The sequence below is a fragment of the Neophocaena asiaeorientalis genome, unplaced genomic scaffold, assembly GCF_003031525.2.
Source record: "Neophocaena asiaeorientalis asiaeorientalis breed wild unplaced genomic scaffold, Neophocaena_asiaeorientalis_V1.1 scaffold429, whole genome shotgun sequence".
Taxonomy (NCBI): Eukaryota; Metazoa; Chordata; class Mammalia; order Artiodactyla; family Phocoenidae; genus Neophocaena; species Neophocaena asiaeorientalis.
In genome coordinates, this window is record NW_020173550.1 from 2,323,193 (window position 1) to 2,341,051 (window position 17,859).

General features: G+C 55.1%; 1 protein-coding gene across 9 annotated transcripts in view; it reads left to right on the forward strand.

Annotated features, from left to right (window-relative positions):
* Positions 1–16,202, forward strand: part of DMTN (dematin actin binding protein) — a 23,545-nt gene extending 7,343 nt beyond the window's left edge. For 4 of the 9 annotated variants that reach the window (XM_024747722.1, XM_024747719.1, XM_024747721.1 and 1 more), the window contains exons 2-16: positions 4,277–4,482; positions 4,720–4,794; positions 5,187–5,342; positions 6,252–6,296; positions 6,636–6,735; positions 7,120–7,176; positions 7,431–7,583; positions 8,054–8,178; positions 8,800–8,905; positions 13,770–13,834; positions 14,010–14,058; positions 14,234–14,241; positions 14,419–14,484; positions 14,768–14,848; positions 14,984–16,202. In XM_024747722.1, coding sequence (XP_024603490.1) covers positions 4,465–4,482; positions 4,720–4,794; positions 5,187–5,342; positions 6,252–6,296; positions 6,636–6,735; positions 7,120–7,176; positions 7,431–7,583; positions 8,054–8,178; positions 8,800–8,905; positions 13,770–13,834; positions 14,010–14,058; positions 14,234–14,241; positions 14,419–14,484; positions 14,768–14,848; positions 14,984–15,097 — 1,218 coding nt within the window. In that variant the 5' untranslated portion in view covers positions 4,277–4,464 and the 3' untranslated portion in view covers positions 15,098–16,202. The remainder of the gene's footprint in view (positions 1–4,276; positions 4,483–4,719; positions 4,795–5,186; positions 5,343–6,251; positions 6,297–6,635; positions 6,736–7,119; positions 7,177–7,430; positions 7,584–8,053; positions 8,179–8,799; positions 8,906–13,769; positions 13,835–14,009; positions 14,059–14,233; positions 14,242–14,418; positions 14,485–14,767; positions 14,849–14,983) is intronic. The other 5 variants (XM_024747723.1, XM_024747726.1, XM_024747727.1 and 2 more) reach the window with 5 other exon arrangements.
* Positions 16,203–17,859: the final 1,657 nt, after the last annotated feature.

Here is a 17,859-nt window from a genome sequence, read left to right on the forward strand (position 1 = left end):
GGTCTGTATCTGTCCTTATCTCTCACTTTTCCTGGGAAAATAGAAGCCTCCCAATCGGCCTGCTCCAAAGGCCCCTAGATTGCAATTACCCAACTTTCCCTTTCCTCTCCTTTCAGGGAAGCTCGGGCTTTCTTTCCAAAGGTAGACCTTCACTTGGGCCTGGACCCGATCCCTCTCCCCTTCCCCTGCTGGGACCTTCCTCCCTCAAGTGCCGCCCCTCTCCTGCAGCCACAATTTCTTTTCTACTCTTCACTCTCCACTGCCTACAAAAGTGTTCAGGTCTCCCTTTTCCTAAAAAACCTTCAGCCAAGCTCACCTCCTGCAAAGTAACTCTCCTAACCCCCTCCTGCCCTTCTGTCACACTTCTTGGAAGTGCCCCTCCCCCTGCCTGTACACCCTGGCCACCTCTCCCCATCCCCATCCCTCACTATTCCTCTGCAGATGCTCTCAGAAGCCACCAGGGCTTGACATCCAAACTGGCGAGCTGTCACTCCTTTCTGCATGTCTTGCCTTCTCTGGGCGATGGACTTCTGGCTTCATGACATTCTTTCTCAACCCCCCTATCCCTCCCCACAACTCTCTCTCAATGTTTTTGGCACACTTACTGTGTATTAGGTCCTTTACTAAAAGTACAAAGAATCACTAGATACACTCCCAGCCCCTCAGGGACCTGGCCATCTAGTCTTCCCCCTCCCTTTCATGCCACCTCCAGCTCCCTTTTTCTTCTAGTCCCCTAGCGTTTCTCAGGATGCTGGGTTTTGACCTTCTTTCTCCCTCGGCAACCTCATGGGGCAGACTACCACCTCTAGCTCAAATGGCTCCCAAATTTCTGTTGCCAGCTACTGCCCCCACCTCAGCCTCAGCTGGCAAGAAGTGAACTCATTGCTTCCCCTTCTCCTGTCATTGCTACCTGTTCCTCCCCAGCAGTGAGGGGTGGGGGTGGGGGGGGCTGTCTCCAGATCAAGTTCTGTTTTGCACATTCTGCCTCTAGGATTCCTCCCACTTGGCCCTTTCCATCTTGGGCTCCAGGCCCAAGTCTAGAGCCTCACAATCCCCTGCTTGAACTACTGCCGTAGCTTCCTGGCTGGTCTCTCTGTGGACTGCCTCTTCCTGTCTATTCCATCTCCCAGCCTGCAGCCTGATTCATTTTCCCAAAGCACTGCTTGGATCCATCACTTCTTTGTTTTAAATGTTTCTAAGCATTCCATAGCCCTAGTTGCCCACAGAATACATTCGGAATCCCCTAGTCTAAGTTCAAGGCATCTACAAATCTGGCCCCCAACCTCTGCCCCAAACCAGTCTCAACCTCATGAGCTCCACGATTCAGCCGTATTTGCTGTCTCCAGACAGACCCAGTGCTTCCCCGTGTCTCCAGTTTCCCTCATGCTGCTGTCTCTTTCAAGGATCCCTCTTTTAGTTTTTGCATGATCTCAAACCGGGCATCTTTCAAGGCCTGCCTTAAACACTTCCTCCTCTAAGAAAACCTTTTTATTTTCCCCTCTTGACACCCCAGCAGGAGTGATTCCTCTCTCCTGTGACCTCTCACAGCCCTTTATACTATCTTATCAGGCACACATAATTTTCTGCTTTGCATGGGCGTTATCTATACATATGGCCTCATTTCTGGAGGGACGGCTTAGCTCCTTTGACTCATCTTTCTGTTCTCCACAACACCACAACGCTCTGTGGTCATTGCAGAACAGGTGCTCAGAAAGTAGTGAATGAATGGATAAAACAATACATGACTGGGTGGGCGGGTGGATGTATATGGGTGGATGAATGAGTGTTTGCCTCTTGGCTAAGCCAGTGTATAGCTAGTTTGACAATGTCTGTTAACAAAGTAAAGACGAAATAGGAGTGAGAGGGAGCTAACAGCTCTTTGAGTACGTGCTAGAGTTTATTCCAGTCCTCACACATCCAGTTAAAAGCATTACAAAGTGAGTGTTAAGAAAGCAAGAGAAGGCTGAAGCTCTGGAATGGAGCCCTTCCAGGGGCACCTAGGCACCAGTGTGACTCCGATGGCCAGAGTCTTGTCTTGGAGAAGCCTTGGCTCTAGAATTCCAAAAAGACTTGAGAACTGTGGCAAATGCTAGTCTGTCCCCACAGTGAACCCGACACAGTACTACGGAGGCACTACGAAACATGCCAATGCGGAAGACATAGTCACTGTCACCCCCACGACCCTGGACACGTTTTTAACCTCTCCGAGCCTCGGTTTTCCTCATCTGTAAAATAGGTCTACCTTATAGGATTGTTGTGGGCATGTCAGGCAACGTAATCGAGGACTAAGTTATATGATTCTCTTTTTAAGTCCCACTGGAATTCAGAGAAGAGTTTGTCAATGCGGACGAGAATAACAGGGGAGGCCTCCAAGAGGAGGAGGGTTTAGCATGGCCCCTAAAGGATGGGTGGCATCTGGGAGATGAGGATAGTGCGAGAGCGTGCGCAAAAGCAGGGAAGTGGGAATAAGGGCTGCTGGTGCGGCAAGTAGGTGGTGGAGACACAGCAGAAAAGCGGCCTGATACAAAGTAACGGGTGATAAAATTGGGAGCACCAATGACCTCAAGTCTTTCATGACCTTCTGTGGCAGAGTGGCTACAGAAAGCCATCTAAGTTTATCGGTCCTCAAGGAGATAGAAATAATAAACGCTCTACATAAAATCTATGTTTTAAACACTTCACGCGTTCTAACCTACCTAATAATCAGAGCAACCCTATGACACCGATACTATCACCACCTTCCATTTTATGGGTGAGAACGGTGAGGCACGAAGAGGGTAACTTGCCCAGGGTCACACAGCTTCTGAGTAGCAGAGTCTCCTCTCCCCAGGCATTCGCGTCCAGAGTCCATGCTCTTAACCACTACCTTATTGCTGCCTCTTCCCTGTACGTTCTGTAGTCATCAGCTCTCTTCACTCTACGGCTTACTGCCAGCAGTTGGAAGACAGTTCCACTGCCACCATCACGTCAGAAACTCAGCCAGGCGTTCATTGAATGGTTATTTTTATTTATTTATATAAATTTATTTATTTTATTTATTTATTTTTGGCTGCGTTAGGTCTTCACGGCTGCACGTGGGCTTTCTCTAGTTGTGGCGAGCGGGGGCTACTCTCCGTTGCGGTGCGTGGGCTTCTCATTGCTGTGGCTTCTCTTCTTGTCGAGCACGGGCTCTAGGTGCGCAGGCTACAGTAGTTGGGGCACACGGGCTTAGCTGCTCTGCGGCATGTGGGATCTTCCCGGACCAGGGCTCAAACCCGTGTCCCCTGCATTGGCAGATGGATTCTTAACCACTGCGCCACCAGGGAAGTCCCACTGAATGGTTATTGTGTGTCTGGTCCAGGTGTGTGTGTGGGGAGGATGGGAGGGCTGCTAAGGGATTTACTGAGGAAGGAGACCTGGGCTGCGGCCCCAGGGAACTCCTACTCTACTGCTGCAGACAGGACTCAACTTCTTAGGAACCAAGAGAGGGCAGTGCCAGCCTGGAGGCCTTCCTGCTGAACTAGGGGGCCCTGACTTGCGGCAAAGTAGCGCTTCAGAGGGCAGCCTCAGCTCGAGGGTTCCGAGATGGTGGGGAGCTGGGACGTGGCCTTGGCCCCAAAGGTGTTTTACCGGATGCCTGCAAGTGGGATTGCCCGCTGTACGGGGACAGGCACATGGGGCTGTGGCTCCCTCCAGCCGCCCCCTCCCTTCTCCAATGGGAGAGCGGCAGCCCCCAGCCAATGACCTGAGCGCTTGCCCCCAGCCAATGACCTGAGCGCTTCCCACCAAATCGCCTTCGCTTTGTCCTCCCCTCCCCCTATTGCCGTCTCATGGTATTACTAAGTCTCTCTGTGTTCAACCTTTTTGGGGCTATGAGAGAGGGGTGGCACCGTGGACATAGACTGAGGGGAAGGAGGTCAAGGGCACCAACACAGAGCCAGGGAAAGGCCACGGCAGAGGCCGAGGCGAGTGAGAACCTGGGCCTGAAACTGACCCGCATACCCGGCAGGGCAGGTGTGAGGAAGCAGGGATGTGTAGGCTGCCCCGGGAACGGCTGAGCCCTGCCGTCATTTCCTTTCCAGCCAGAGAACAATGGCTCAAAAACTAGCGCAGCCCGTCCACCTTCCCGTCTCGCCGCGGGCCACATGCGATCTCCGGTCCTCGCGGCTGAGCGAACGGAAAGCCGGAGCCCCGCTCCCGGGAGACACGCGGGGCCAGAGGGGGCTGCCCTCGTCCCCGCCCTCTGAGATCGCGGGGCTCGACAGCCCCGGCTGGCACGTTCTCCCTCCCCTTCCAGGCCCTGCACTCGGCCAGCAGCCTGGAGAGTCACCGAGGGATGAGGACGCCACAGCCCGGGGGAGCGCCCTTTCTGCTCTCGCGGCCCCGAGCGCGCAGCGCCCAGGAGCCGGATAGAGCCTGACGCCCTGTCGTCTCCCCTCGCGCACAGGGCTCTGCGAGTGATCCGGCCGGCCAGCTCCCTGCTGCATGGAACGGCTGCAGAAGGTGCGCGGGGCTACACCCACGCCGGGGCAGTGGGGTGCCGGGGGCACGCGGTGGGGGCCAGGCTCCCCGCGGAGGGTCAGGTCGGGAGTCGAGGATGCCACCTGGTGGTTGCCCGCGGCGCCGCACCCCGGGGCCCCAGAGGCCTAGAGAAGCCCTCCCCTGCCCCAGCCCCCTCCCTCCGGCCCGGCCCTGGCACCCACACACATTCCCACCCGCCCGCCTGCTCGCTCTCCCCAGCAACCACTTACCTCCCCTGGGAGCGTCAGCTCCTCCCGAGGCTCCAGTGTTCCGGGCTCTCCCTCCAGCATCGTGGTGAGTACCTCTTGGCCACCAGCACCCTCAGGCTGGGAGGAGGGAGGGGAGGGGCGCACGCTGGCTGCCGGGCAGCTTCACTCAAATGATGATGGTCCTGCCAGGGCTGGCAGGCAGAGAGAACCCCAGATCCAGAGAAGGTTCTGCACACCCCGTCCTGCTGGTCTGGTACTGTCTCGTTGTACCCAAAGGGCTAGGTGAAGGACTATCATTGTTTTAAGGTGACACTCTAAACCTTTCAAATGACAATAATAGAAATATTAACTTACAGGAGCTGACATCTAAAACGGCCGCCCATCTTCTTCCTAATAAATTGCAGGTCTGGCTTGTAGGGCCAGTATTCTAAGGGAGGCTTTTGACACCTCTGTTCCATGTGTACCGTTTCCCTTCAGGCCAAGATGGACAATCAAGTGATGGGCTACAAGGACTTGGCTGCCATCCCCAAGGACAAGGCCATCCTGGACATCGAGAGGCCTGACCTCATGATCTACGAGCCCCACTTTACCTATTCTCTGCTGGAACACGTGGAGCTGCCCAGAAGCCGGGAGGTAAAGGGTGGGAGGTTCCTCTTGGACAGGACCTGGGGGAAGGGCTCCCCCAGCCACATTGGGTGGGAGGCAGAATCCCTCTCATGCTTTCTTTCCTGGAGGCCAGACTTCAAAACAAGAAGGGGACCTGTACACAGGAATCACCTGCAGGGCAGGCAGAGATGGGCTGGCGGCTGGAGGCTAGAGGCTAGCTCCAGGTGGAGAGCAGGGGAGGCCATGTTTGAATGGTAGCAGCACAGAGCGGGGTCATGTAGGAATGGGGTGGGACTGGGCAGAAAGTGAGCAAATTTGTGGAAAGCGCCCAGGAACACTGAGCTCGGAGGCCGGAAGTCCTAGCTGAGTGTGACCTGTGTGACGGTGTGGTCTCAGTTTCCCTTCCTATAAAATAGAGGTGATACTTTTACCCGTCCACCTCACCAGGTAGTCAAATGCATGAGACAACACAGGACAGGTACTTTGTACACTGCGTTGGAGAAAGGGGCAGTGTCGTGGCTGAGCAAAGAGACGGGGCCAGGCTGTGGGGAGACTTAAACGCCTGACAAGGGGCCCGGACTCCATCCTGGATGCTGTGGGTCTTGTCCCTTCCCTCTGTTGCTCATCGGCTCTGAGGTCAGAGCCATAGCCCCTCCAGCTGGCCCTCAGAGCACGTGCTCACTGCTTCAAGATCCTCGACTTCCTCTGCTTCTTCGTGGGTCCTAGGGAAAGACTTAGGACCCTGTCTAGGGAGAGAGAGGACGGAGGGCCAGCCCTGGGAGCTGGCAGGGACTAAGAGAGAAGAGGTGGCCCAGAAATTGGCTGGGCAATTGCAGAGTTGAGTGTGTGGGGGGGTGAAGTGACCCACCTGGGGTCCTAGGGACAAGGGTTTAATCCCACCCTTGTGGCTCTGACCAGCCTCCTCTCCATTCACAGCGCTCGCTGTCACCCAAATCCACATCCCCCCCACCATCCCCAGAGGTGAGTCTGCCCCGCACCTGACACTTGCCCAGCCCTGCTCTGACCGGGCTCAACCCCCTTCCCCACACACGTCCAGACTGGGCTTGGCAGAGCCTAGGGGGTGATGGAATCAGTGGACCTTGTCCTGTCACTGGCCAGCTCTGGGTCCATCTACGTCTGACCCAGGATCTCTTTTAATCCTTTCTCCTGGGTCAGGCAGCGTCAGCAGGTCGAGTCCTTGGATAGCCTTCCTCTGCCCTGGGGTTGGGGGCGTGTGTGCTAGGGTGGGAGGATGGAGATAGTGGAGGGGGTGGGGTGGGGGAACTGGGAGCTGCAGTGAACCGTACTTCTGTTCTGCAGGTGTGGGCGGAGAGCCGGTCCCCTGGAACCCTCTCTCAGGCTTCAGCCCCAAGAACCACTGGCACGCCCCGGACCAGCCTGCCCCATTTCCACCATCCTGGTAGGTTTTGGTGTCAGCATGGCTGCATCCTTGCCCTAGGTCCTCTTTTTTTCCTTCAGGAACCCAAGCCCCTTACTCTTAGTCCCCCACTCTCTGGAGTATATGCACACCACAGAACTGGCCAGACCCCCAGATGCCGGACCCCAGGCAGAGCTCCCAGAGATGGTGGGCCCTGCTGCATCCTCCCTCCCACCCAAACAGAGAAGTGCAAAAATCCCAACCCCTGAGGGGTAATTTCAGGATCTCTGGTTCTGTCTTGACTCTTGGCAGGAGCCCCTGAGTTTCCTGCCTTCTCCCAATCCATGTCTCTATTCCCTCCTCTGACCCAGCCTCCCCGCCATCCTCATAGCCTCCTTCTCATCCATTCTTGCTCCCTCTCCACAGAGACCACCCGCCCGGATTCCAACATCTACAAGAAGCCACCCATCTACAAGCAGAGAGGTGAGGGTTCCCCTGACCGACCAGAGCCCCCTTTTCGCCACGTGCCGGGAGGTTGTCCTGAGGGTGGGGGGGTGATGGGAAAACAGATGTTCATATCAGCACGTAAACTGCCCTGTGCTCTTCCTTGTGCGTTGCTTTTACACCCAGGAGCTCACAGGTGTGAAGAGGGAGAGAGGAGGGAGTGGGGGGCTAAGGTGGGAGGTGGCCTCCGGGGGGGAGGGCGTGCCCGGGCTGACCTTGACCTCCCCGCGCAGAGTCCACAGGAGGCAGCCCTCAGAGCAAGCACCTCATTGAAGACCTCATCATCGAGTCGTCCAAGTTCCCTGCAGCGCAGCCTCCCGACCCCAACCAGCCAGCCAAGATCGAAACAGACTACTGGCCATGCCCCCCGTCGCTGGCCGTTGTGGGTAGGCGAGAGAGGCCCTGCTGAAGCCCCAGGAACCCCCCACCCCCCCACCTGCATGAAACTCCATGAACCCTCCAGGCTCCTGCTTCCCCCGTCCCTGCAACCCCATCGCTCTTGGCGTAAGCGGCCCTGCTTGTTAGTCATTTAACCGCTTTCCGTTCATTTCTTTGGCCGCTCAACAGACATTTGTCAAATTTCTACTGTGTCCCAGGCTCTGTGGTGGGAGCTCTGGAAAGAGAAAGAGGAATGAGATGAGGTCTTGGCCCCCAATCGCTTTCAGTCGTGTGGGCGTGTGTTGCCCACCCAGCTTCACCGCAAGGCTAGAAAACGTTGCTTTTATTTTATAATAATAATTTGCGGCGTTCCCTTCAAGGTTGCGGCCCCGGGACATGCACAAAGCAGCCCCTGACAGATGCTCGTTGAGCGCGCGGTTGATTGACTGATGTGCCCGCTTTGGTCCGTATTTCCCAGAGACAGAGTGGAGGAAGAGGAAGGCATCGAGGAGGGGGGCAGAGGAGGAGGAAGACGACGACGACGATGACTCCGGGGAGGAGATGAAGGCTCTCAGGGAGCGTCAGAGAGAGGAACTCAGTAAGGTAGCATCTCGCTGCCCCACCCGCATCCCTGGGCCACCCTGGGGACAGAAGTTCCATTCTGATCTAAATGGGTACATGTCTGAAGAGCGTCCTGGTGAGAACATGTGAGGAATTCCCTTTCTTTGCCAGGATGTCAGGCTGCTGCTTTTGAAGGGACACTAGGATTGCATGTTGCTTTAGGGGGACACCGCTTACTGTGAGGGCCAAAAGCACAGAAAAGGGTGGTCCCGCCAGTGCCAGGCTTCAGCAGGCGGAGTAGTTCATGGGACGAGGAGAAAGGAGAGAGTAGGCTGCTGGCCTCCAGGGGAGGAGAGAGGGTGTAGAGAGTCACGGAAAGGCCACTGACGGTGGCACGGGCTTGTGCTCTGGGCCTTGTGACCTGGTTTGCAGAAGCCCCTGGGGCAGAGTTACACTGAGAGGCTCTGACTCCTTGCTCTCGAGCGTGGCCAGACCCAATGTGGTAGAGCGTCTGACCAGGACAGGCTCCATGGGCTCCAGGCACCGCACAGCCCCTCAGGAACTCCGTCCCCACTTCTGCCTGGGATGGACCCAACTCTGAACCTCTTGGAGATGAGAAACAGGTATCGACGCCTTGGATCCATCTTCCTTTCTCCTTGCCAGGTTACTTCTAACTTGGGAAAGATGATCTTGAAGGAAGAGATGGAAAAGTCATTGCCTATCCGACGGAAAACCCGCTCTCTGCCTGACCGGACACCCTTCCATACCTGTGAGTGTCACCAGGGGGGCTCAGAGTCACCTGGCCAGACCCTGAGGCCAGAATCAAGTAGTCCGCTGAGTTTGTCTGTCACGCCCAGCGCTGTGCTACTGTGGGTATAAGAGACATAGAAGTTTCGGTTGCTGGCTCAAGGCTCTGGCGCTCTCCGTACGGCAAGAGCACCAGTCATGGAACAAGATGAGATGACAAAGGATGGCATCAGCTAAAGCAGAATTAGCACATTTTGTTTAATTCGACAAACATTTATTGGGTGTCTACCATGTTCTTGGCCCTGAGGATATAAAGACTAAAACACCATAGCGCTGCCTTCCAGTAGCTTCTGGTCACGGGGAAAGTGACGTGGACACTGGGGTGTCAGTGTAGCATAGCAGGTGAGAGGTACACTTCAAATGCTTTGAGAGGACGCTGATAGGGCCTGGGTCCCGGAGTTGGGGTCTTGAAGGACAAGACAAAGTGAGTGAGGGAGAAGGGCAGCACAGACCCCAGGGACAGTGTGGGAGCAAAGGCCGGGAGCAGCAAACATCCAGCCAGCAGAGAGGACCTCCAGGAGCCTGGAATTACAGCGCACAGAGCGTGCTCTGCGGTGGCTGGGGCTTTGGTGCCATGCTGCACATCACTGAGGCTAACCTGGGCTTCCTTCGAGCATGATGGCTGGAGGGGAGGGGGGCAGATCTGAGAAGCCCAAACTGGAAGCTACAAGGCCTCTAAGAGCCTGGCCTCGGAAGCCGCAGGGCATCCTTCTACTGCCTTCTGATGGTCAGAGCAGCTCCCAGGCCGCCCAGACACAAGGGAGAGGAAAGAGATTCTGCTTCCTGCTGAGAGGAACCGCCCAAGGGCACACAGGCTGGGAGGTAATGTTGCGGGCCATCTTCAGAGACAGTCTACCACACTTTCCAATCATCTGGGTAAGGGCTAAAAATATACATAGGTCCAGAGAAGACGGAATGGGTTTGAGAACTATACAGGCACAGTCTGTATAGAAATAGCCCCGGAATTACAATTTTTCATCTTTACAATGGTGCGAAAGCAATATGCATTCAGTGGAAACTGTATGTCCAGTTTTGAATTTTGACCTTTTCCCAGGCTAGTGATGTGCGGTATGATGCTCTCTTGGCTTTTTTTTTTCCTTTTTTTTCTTCTTTTTTTTTTGGCCGCACCGTGCGGCATGCAGGATCTTAGTTCCCTGACCAGGGATTGAACACGCGCCCCCTGCAGTGAAAGCGCAGAGTCTTAACCACGGGACAGCCAGGGAAGTGCCACGATGCTCTCTTGAGATGCTGGGCAGCGGCAGCGAGCCTCGGCTCCCCGCCAGCCACATCATCACGACGGGAAACAGCCCATACACTTAAAACCGTTCTGTACCCAGACCACCATTCTGTTATGCACTTTCAGTACAGCATGCAGTAAATTACATGAGAGGTTCAACACTTCACTGTAAAATAGGCTTTGCCCAGCTGTAGGCTCATGGAAGTGTCCTGAGCACGTTTAAGGTAGGCTGGGCTGAGCTCTGATGTTCAGTAGGTTTGGGGTATTAAATGCATTTTTTCTTTTTTTTTTTTTTGCGGTACGCGGGCCTCTCACTGTTGTGGCCTCTCCCATTGCGGAGCACAGCCTCCGGACGCGCAGGCTCAGTGGCCATGGCTCACGGGCCCAGCCGCTCCGCGGCATGTGGGATCTTTCCGGACCGGGGCACGAACCCATGTCCCCTAGCATCGGCAGGCGGACTCTCAGCCACTGCGCCACCAGGGAAGCCCTAAATGCAGTTTTGACTTAACGATGGGTTTATCGGGGCGTGACCCCATCGTAGGTCGAGGAAGATCTGTAGAGGAGATGGAATCAACTGGACTTAGTGGCTGATTGAATATGGGTGGTGAAGGAGAGACGAGTTGGGGTTTTTGTCTTGGGTGCTGGGTGATGACAGACCTGGGGCTGAGATCATGAAAGAGGCAGGTTTCGGGGGAAAGATGAAGAAACTGTTTTGGTATGTGTTGGGTTTTAAGTGCATGTAGGTGGGAGCTGAGTTTGACTGAGTTGCAAGCTTGAGGCGCAAGTCAGGGTTCAAGCAGAATCTTCAGCTTATACGTGGTAGTGGGACCATGAGAAAAAATCCAATTGTGTAGAAAAAGGGGAGGGGAGGGCAGGGTGCCGAGGGCTGTTCCTTGGAGAGCACTCACACTGCAATCCCCTTGGAAGGTTGGCTGGGAGGAGGTCAGAAGTGAGACCCAGCCTCAGGACGCAGGAGGCTGGCCTTGAAGGGGTCGGGGACTTGGCTTTGGGAGCAGCCCACATCAGAAGTTGAGGTTCGGGACTTCCCTGGTGGTCCAGTGGTTAAGAATCCAAGCTCCAACCTGAACAATTTCAGAAGTACGGACAGGCGTGTCATTCTGACGTAAGGGTAACATTGAAATTAATGGTCACTTTCAAACATAAAAAGGCAATCTAGAAATCATTAGGAGTGAAAATCTTATACACTTTAGGGACTTCCTTGATGGCCCAGTAGTTAAGACTCTGCACTTCCGATGCAGAGGGCACGGGTTCGATCCCTGGTCGGGGAGAACTAAGATCCTGCATGCTGTGTGGCTAGGCCAAAAAAAAAAAAGAGAGAGAGAAGTTGATGTCGTCTGCTGAGTACACGGAGGGTGAGGCTTGGTGAGAGTGGTGAAGGTTCGGAACAGCTTCTGCTGGGAAGGGGAACTGATGAGAGGCTTTAGGGTCTCTAGTGATGCTAAGGTACACGTTGTGGGCTTCATATCCATAGCCTGCGGGCAAAAGGGGAGCCCTGGGCTGATGCAGGGTTAGAGTTTGGGTGCTGCTGAGTGTGGGTGAAAGTGGTTATGTACCCACCTATGGGTCAAAGGTCAGGGGGAAGTGGGGGATCAAGACACTGGAGGTTCCCCATGATATTGACCGGCAGATGTGCCAGGAATGTGGCTGAGGGAAAGCTGCGAACAAAAAAGGGCGCTGTGTTGGCTTCCCTGGTGGCGCAGTGGTTGAGAGTTCGCCTGCCGATGCAGGGGACACAGGTTCGTGCCCCGGTCCGGGAGGATCCCACATGCCGCGGAGCGGCTGGGCCCGTGAGCCACGGCTGCTGAGCCTGCGCGTCCGGAGCCTGTGCTCTGCAACAGGAGAGGCCACAACAGTGAGAGGCCCACTTACTGTAAAAAAATAAATAAATAAATAAAAAATAAAGGGCACTGTGCCCGCAAAGTGTGATACCCAGGCTTCAGTGTCAAAGCGAAGCTGTTGTGGACGACAAGATCCAGGGGCTGGCCGCCGGAAGGGGTTGCATGCTGTAGAGTGGAGGTGAAAGCCACTGGGCTGGGGGACTCAAGGAACCGTGAAGGCTCATATATGGCTGGGACATCCATAGGGTCATCGAAATGATATTTCACCAGGATGATATTTCATTGTGGGTGGGAAGAGCTTCTAATAGGTCTTTTTAGAGAATGTGGAATAAATAGTTAAGGCCCGAAGAAGGAGGCAGAGAGAGAGAGATGCCCCGAAGGTTGGATTCAGTCTTCATGCTCCACCAGGATTTGCTAGTTTGGCAAAATTAGCTCTTTAATGTGCATTTGGCCTTGCAAAGTTGAGTAGCAAAATGTCTGCCTCAGTGTCACTGTTGGCATCCTTGAACTCGTATGGGATCAGCGGTCATAGGATTGCGTAGGTTACTCTCATAGCTGATCAACCTGAACAATTTCAGAATTACGGGCAGGCGTGTCATTCTGACTTAAGGGTAACATTGGAATTAACGGTCACTTTCGAACGTAAATAAGCAGTCTAGAAGTCATTAGAGTGAAAATCTTATACACTTTAGGGATTTCCCTCGCGGTCCAGTAGTTAAGACTCCGTGCTTCCAATGCAGGGGGCACGGGTTCAGTTCCTGGTTGGGGATGCCATGCAGCATGGCCAAACATTTTTCAAAAAAACGATCTTTTCAGTCAGTTGAGGGAGAAGTGTGTACTTATCCCAAAAGAGAAGTGCTTCAACAATGAGGGCTGTGAAAGTAGACAATTCTCTACACAAAAATAAGAAGCATTAAGGGAAAAAAACCCACGAGGGTCCCCAAAACACATTTTGTTCTCACCAAACTTCCAAATAACATATTTTATTAAAACGTTTGAAGAAAACAATTCTTCCTTATACTTTTGAGTCTGTCCAGGCTAAACCTTCACACAAAAAAATGCTGGTCAAAACAATTGCTATACCATCCAGCAATTTCTAGTCATTGGAGATGAAGGCATTTTGAGATTAGTGCAAACTAAGAATCCTTCTAGGAAAACCTGTTACCGAAAACCAATTTTCTTGACTTACTATCTGCAGTGCTTGAAAGCTTAGTGATATTATTGGACGTCAAGTTGAAAGTGACATCTGGTCATGCGAATGTCAAGTCCAGTGACTGCGGTGCCATCTAGCAGCGGAAGGTGCTGGGAAAACTGCAGCTTCTGTTTTATAACATCAAGCATTTGAAATTTGATTACCAACATTGCTAAACATAAAATTGTAATAATTCGATTGTTTTGACTAAATTTTAGATGTATTTTCATATTCCAGAGGTTCATTTTATGACTATCACTGGCTGACTATCAATTTGAACACTCGGACATTTGGCCCAAATGTCTATTTTGTGCACATCTGTTAGAGAGAGGGGAGGCATTAGGGATAGTTCAGAGCTGCCAGCACGATGTCACCTGCTGAAGGTTACGGGCAGGAGCTGGAAGCCAACAGAGGCCCACCAGCTTCCCCCAAGTCCCCCCTCCACTGCCCTGCTCCTGGCAGGGAAGGCCAGGGAATGACCCTCTGGAATGACTGTCAGGCCAAAGGGTCTGAGACAGGGCCTCCTACTCTCTTCCAGCCTTGCACGTGGGAACATCGAAGTCTTCTTCCCTCCCCGCCTACGGCAGGACCACCCTGAGCCGAGTAAGGTCCCAGGACGGAGGTCACAGGCCTCGTGGGAAGAGTGTGCGTGTGGGGCCTGTGAGGGACTGAGCTACGTGGGCACCCGGGGCGGGGGGGAGGGCGGCCAGACCCTTACAGTGAAGGGAGACGATGTGGAACGCTCCAGCTTCCTCTGATTCCTTGGTGTCCTTTCCAGCTTCAGTCCACAGACTTCAGCCCATCCGGGAGTGAGACCGAAAGCCCAGGTGAGAGGCAGGGCCGACCTGATGCTGGGAAAGGGGCTCAAGAGGCCCCTGGGGCAGCCCGTGTCTGCGATGTGGGCAGGGCTCTGTGGCTGGAGGTCAGGGAGTCTGAGCTGGCGGGTTTGGAAGTCTGCTGACCTCAGAGCTGCCTCTGAACAATGGCTCTTCTCTCCCACAGGCCTGCAGGTGAGTGCCTTCTGGAGGGAGACACGTGGAGCGCGGAAGCTACGGACGGGGGACTGGCAGCGTTGGGGGAGGGGTGCGGGGCTACGGAGTCACCTGGTGAGGACATAAGAAGCCTAGGGTAAGGCTGGGGAGGCCTCCCTGCCCCACTCTGGCTCACTGCGGCTTTGGTCTCCCCAGAACGGAGAGGGCCAGAGGGGGAGGATGGACCGGGGGATCTCCCTTCCTTGTGTGCTGGAGCAGAAGGTGAGGGGCAGGGGCAGAGGCAGGGGATGGTGGGCAGGGGACAGAACCGTCTCTATCGGGGGCTGGCCAGCTTGGGGAGAAGCCAAGGAAGTGAATGCACTGAGGGGTCCTCCTGGCTGATGATGGGAGGGGCAGCGCGGAAGTTGGGGGAGTTGGATGGCAAGATGGCATGAGCCCCCATGGCCCCTGCAGGCTGATAACGGGGCCTGGGGAATGGAGGGGGTTACGCTGACAGGGACCTCGAAGAGCCTGATACTTACTGCCCGCCTCCCCTCCCCGCCAGATCTATCCTTACGAAATGCTGGTGGTGACCAACAGGGGGCGAACCAAGTTGCCTCCAGGTGTGGATAGGATGAGGCTTGAGGTACGCAGGGAGAATGTGCTGGGTGGGTGAGGGGCTACTGACGGGGCAGCCTCCCCTGCCCGGTGTGGGGGAAGGTGGCCCAGCCCCACCCTGTGCCTCCTGTCCCTACACTGCCGCTGTGTGTCCCCCTTGCAGAGGCACCTGTCAGCAGAGGACTTCTCAAGGGTCTTTTCTATGTCTCCCGAAGAGTTTGGCAAGCTGGCTCTGTGGAAGCGAAACGAACTCAAGAAAAAGGCCTCTCTCTTCTGATGGCCCCCACCTGCTCTGTGACTGACCCTCACCCTTGCTGCTTCAGGGCTCTGGAGCTGGGGTCACTAGACCCCAAAGCACCATCTCTGGGGGGAGCAGGGTGGTGGGGCAGAGGCGGGGTTGGCTCCGTTGCCGAGGTCGAGGGAGAGCAAGGCCTCTGCAGTGCTGGGGCTTGGGGACATGGACCTCCTTCCCCATGATAAGCTAGGGGTGGGGGCCCCTTCTCTCATCCCTGGTCCTCGCTGCACCGGGCAAACCCAGCGTGCACTCCAGCACACGCAGAGTTAGTGTCTGCACCCTCTCCCTGCCCCCACCCCCATGTGAAGGTCCCCAGAAGAGAGGGATGAGACACGAACATGACACTTAGCGGTCAGGCCTGTCTGCTGTCCTGACCAATGGGTGGGAAGAACCCTCGGGCCTGGTAGGAGGCACGTGAGGGTGGGAAGCAGCCACGCAGGCAGAGAGCGCCCAGGACCCTGTGTGCACCCAAGCACTCCTCCGCAGCTCACCTGGGACGGGTTCCCCTGCACCTGGGCCTCCCGCCTCTCAGCCTCCAGCAGGGAGGCCACCCAGCCCTCTAGCTCACCCTGTCCTCTCCTTGTGACCCCCAAGCTTCAAAGCCTCTTGCTCCAGCCCCGAGGCTTCCTTAGAAGCCTTGGCTTAGAGTGGAGATGTCGCCTATACAGACCCCCAGCCCAACATCAGCCTTCAGGCTGAGTCGGCTAGAATGCTACCTGCTAGCATCCAGGGCCCGGGCAGAGCCCAGGCCTTTGGGCTCCCCTGGACGGGATGAGGAGCCAGGCTGAGAGTCCTGGCTACCAGGTCCCACCCACACCCCTGCATCCCCCACCATGCTCTCTGAAGAATGTAATTTATTGGGGCACCCCCCAGCTGCTTTCCTCACCTAACTCTCTGCCCTACCTTAATCACGCTCCCAGCTTTTCTTCTCTACAAATACACGTGTATATAATTATATATATATTTTTTTGCTGGGGTCTGGGTTTTGTTCCTGCCCAGACCCCGACATCCCTTTCCGCCGTGTGTGTGTGTGTGTGATAATGCTGGGGGAGGGGGACTCTGCTTGGAATTAAAAGGTTGCATCGGGGCCCCAAATCTATTTGTTCTTTATGAGCCACCAGATCTGAGTGAGAGGGACAGGCGATGCCAGGCTGAGAAAAGCCACGGAGCGAGGGTTCGAATGGCGGGGTACACAGAGTTGGAGGAGAGAGAGCGATGGCGCACATCCTACCCTCCCCCATCCCTGGGCCAGAAAAGCGGGGGCAGTCTAGCAGGTCCTGTCTGCCTCCTCTCCTTCAGGGGCTGTGCAATGGTGACATGGATGAGAGGACAGAAACTCACACTCTGGAGCGTGAATATAGAGCCAGCTGGGAGAAAAGCCTCTGCCCTTCACTGGGCCCCTAAATGCACCCCCTTGGCCGTCAGGCTCACCAACAACTGACATGGTTGTACCCCTCCAGGTCTGTGATACTCACAGTTCAATGGGGAGGCCAAACACCCAGTAAAGGTCAACTGTGTAGGAGTGGGCAGTGAGCTGATGGTCGAGGGTCAGGCGGGGAAAACTAAGGGGTGGAGAAATGATGGGGGAAATCCAGCAGGAGCAAGGGTCAAGTGGAGGCCAAGGGAGCAGGAGTAGCTTGGTCCCGGATGACTTGGCAGGACCGCCCAGGGGCAGCAGACATGGAACGGGCCTGCTGCATTGGGTGGAGGGGGTGAAGACGGGACTGGAAGAGCAGAAGGACTTTGGGTGTGAGGGCTGGCGGGGATGGGGCCGGCTCACCTGCGGGGAACAGAACCTGGGTTTGGGCACCTGAAGTGGTACGCAGTCCAGAGGACCCGGTGAGTTGGAGGGGGCCCTGCGTGTGAACCCAAGACTGGACCTGGCACCTGAATCAACTCTCCTGCCCTTGTAGGAGTTTCTAGCCCCTTTGGCTGAAACAAAAGCAAAGTGGATAAGAACTGCTCAAGTGTGAATGATTAAACTGTAGGAGTTCTGCTACATGCACAACATTGATCTCTTAACAAACTTGCGAGGTCAACAGCACAGGTTGTTTTCATCCTTCTCGAGAATGAGAAAACCGTGGAAGAGAGACATTTCACAAGCCTGAAGCTACAAGCAACTAATGATTGCAGACTGGAAACACACATCCCAGTTTCTTCACTGCTAACCTGGGTCATTCCCAGTAGAGACACAGTTGCCTCTCCAGGGGCAGCGAAAAGAGGAATGGTACCCACACACACGTACCCAGGATTAGGTGTTCAGCAAAAGTTTGGAAGGCTTATCCCGTTCCGGCATGAGGGAAACGGGTGACGAGGCCAGCACCCCCCTGTCCACGGAGCTCCCAAGCTCTTGAGCACCAAGGGGTGTGAGGAGTGTTTGATCACAGTGCACTGGGAAATGTTTGTGGTGCGAGCAGACTGGACTCGAAGTCCTAAAGGATCTGAAGTTTCTGAGAATTTAGAGCGGCTCAAAGTGGAGGTCTGTCCTAAAATAAAACCTTGGTGAGGGCTTCCCTGGTGGCGCAGTGGTTGAGAGTCGGCCTGCCGATGCAGGGGACACAGGTTCGTGCCCTGGCCCGGGAAGATCCCACATGCCGCGGAGCGGCTGGGCTCATGAGCCATGGCCACTGAGCCTGTGCGTCCGGAGGCTGTGCTCTGCAGCGGGAGAGGCCACAACAGTGAGAGGCCCGCGTACCGCAAAAAAAAAAAAAAAAACATTTGGGATTCTTTTTTCCCTTGGTTTC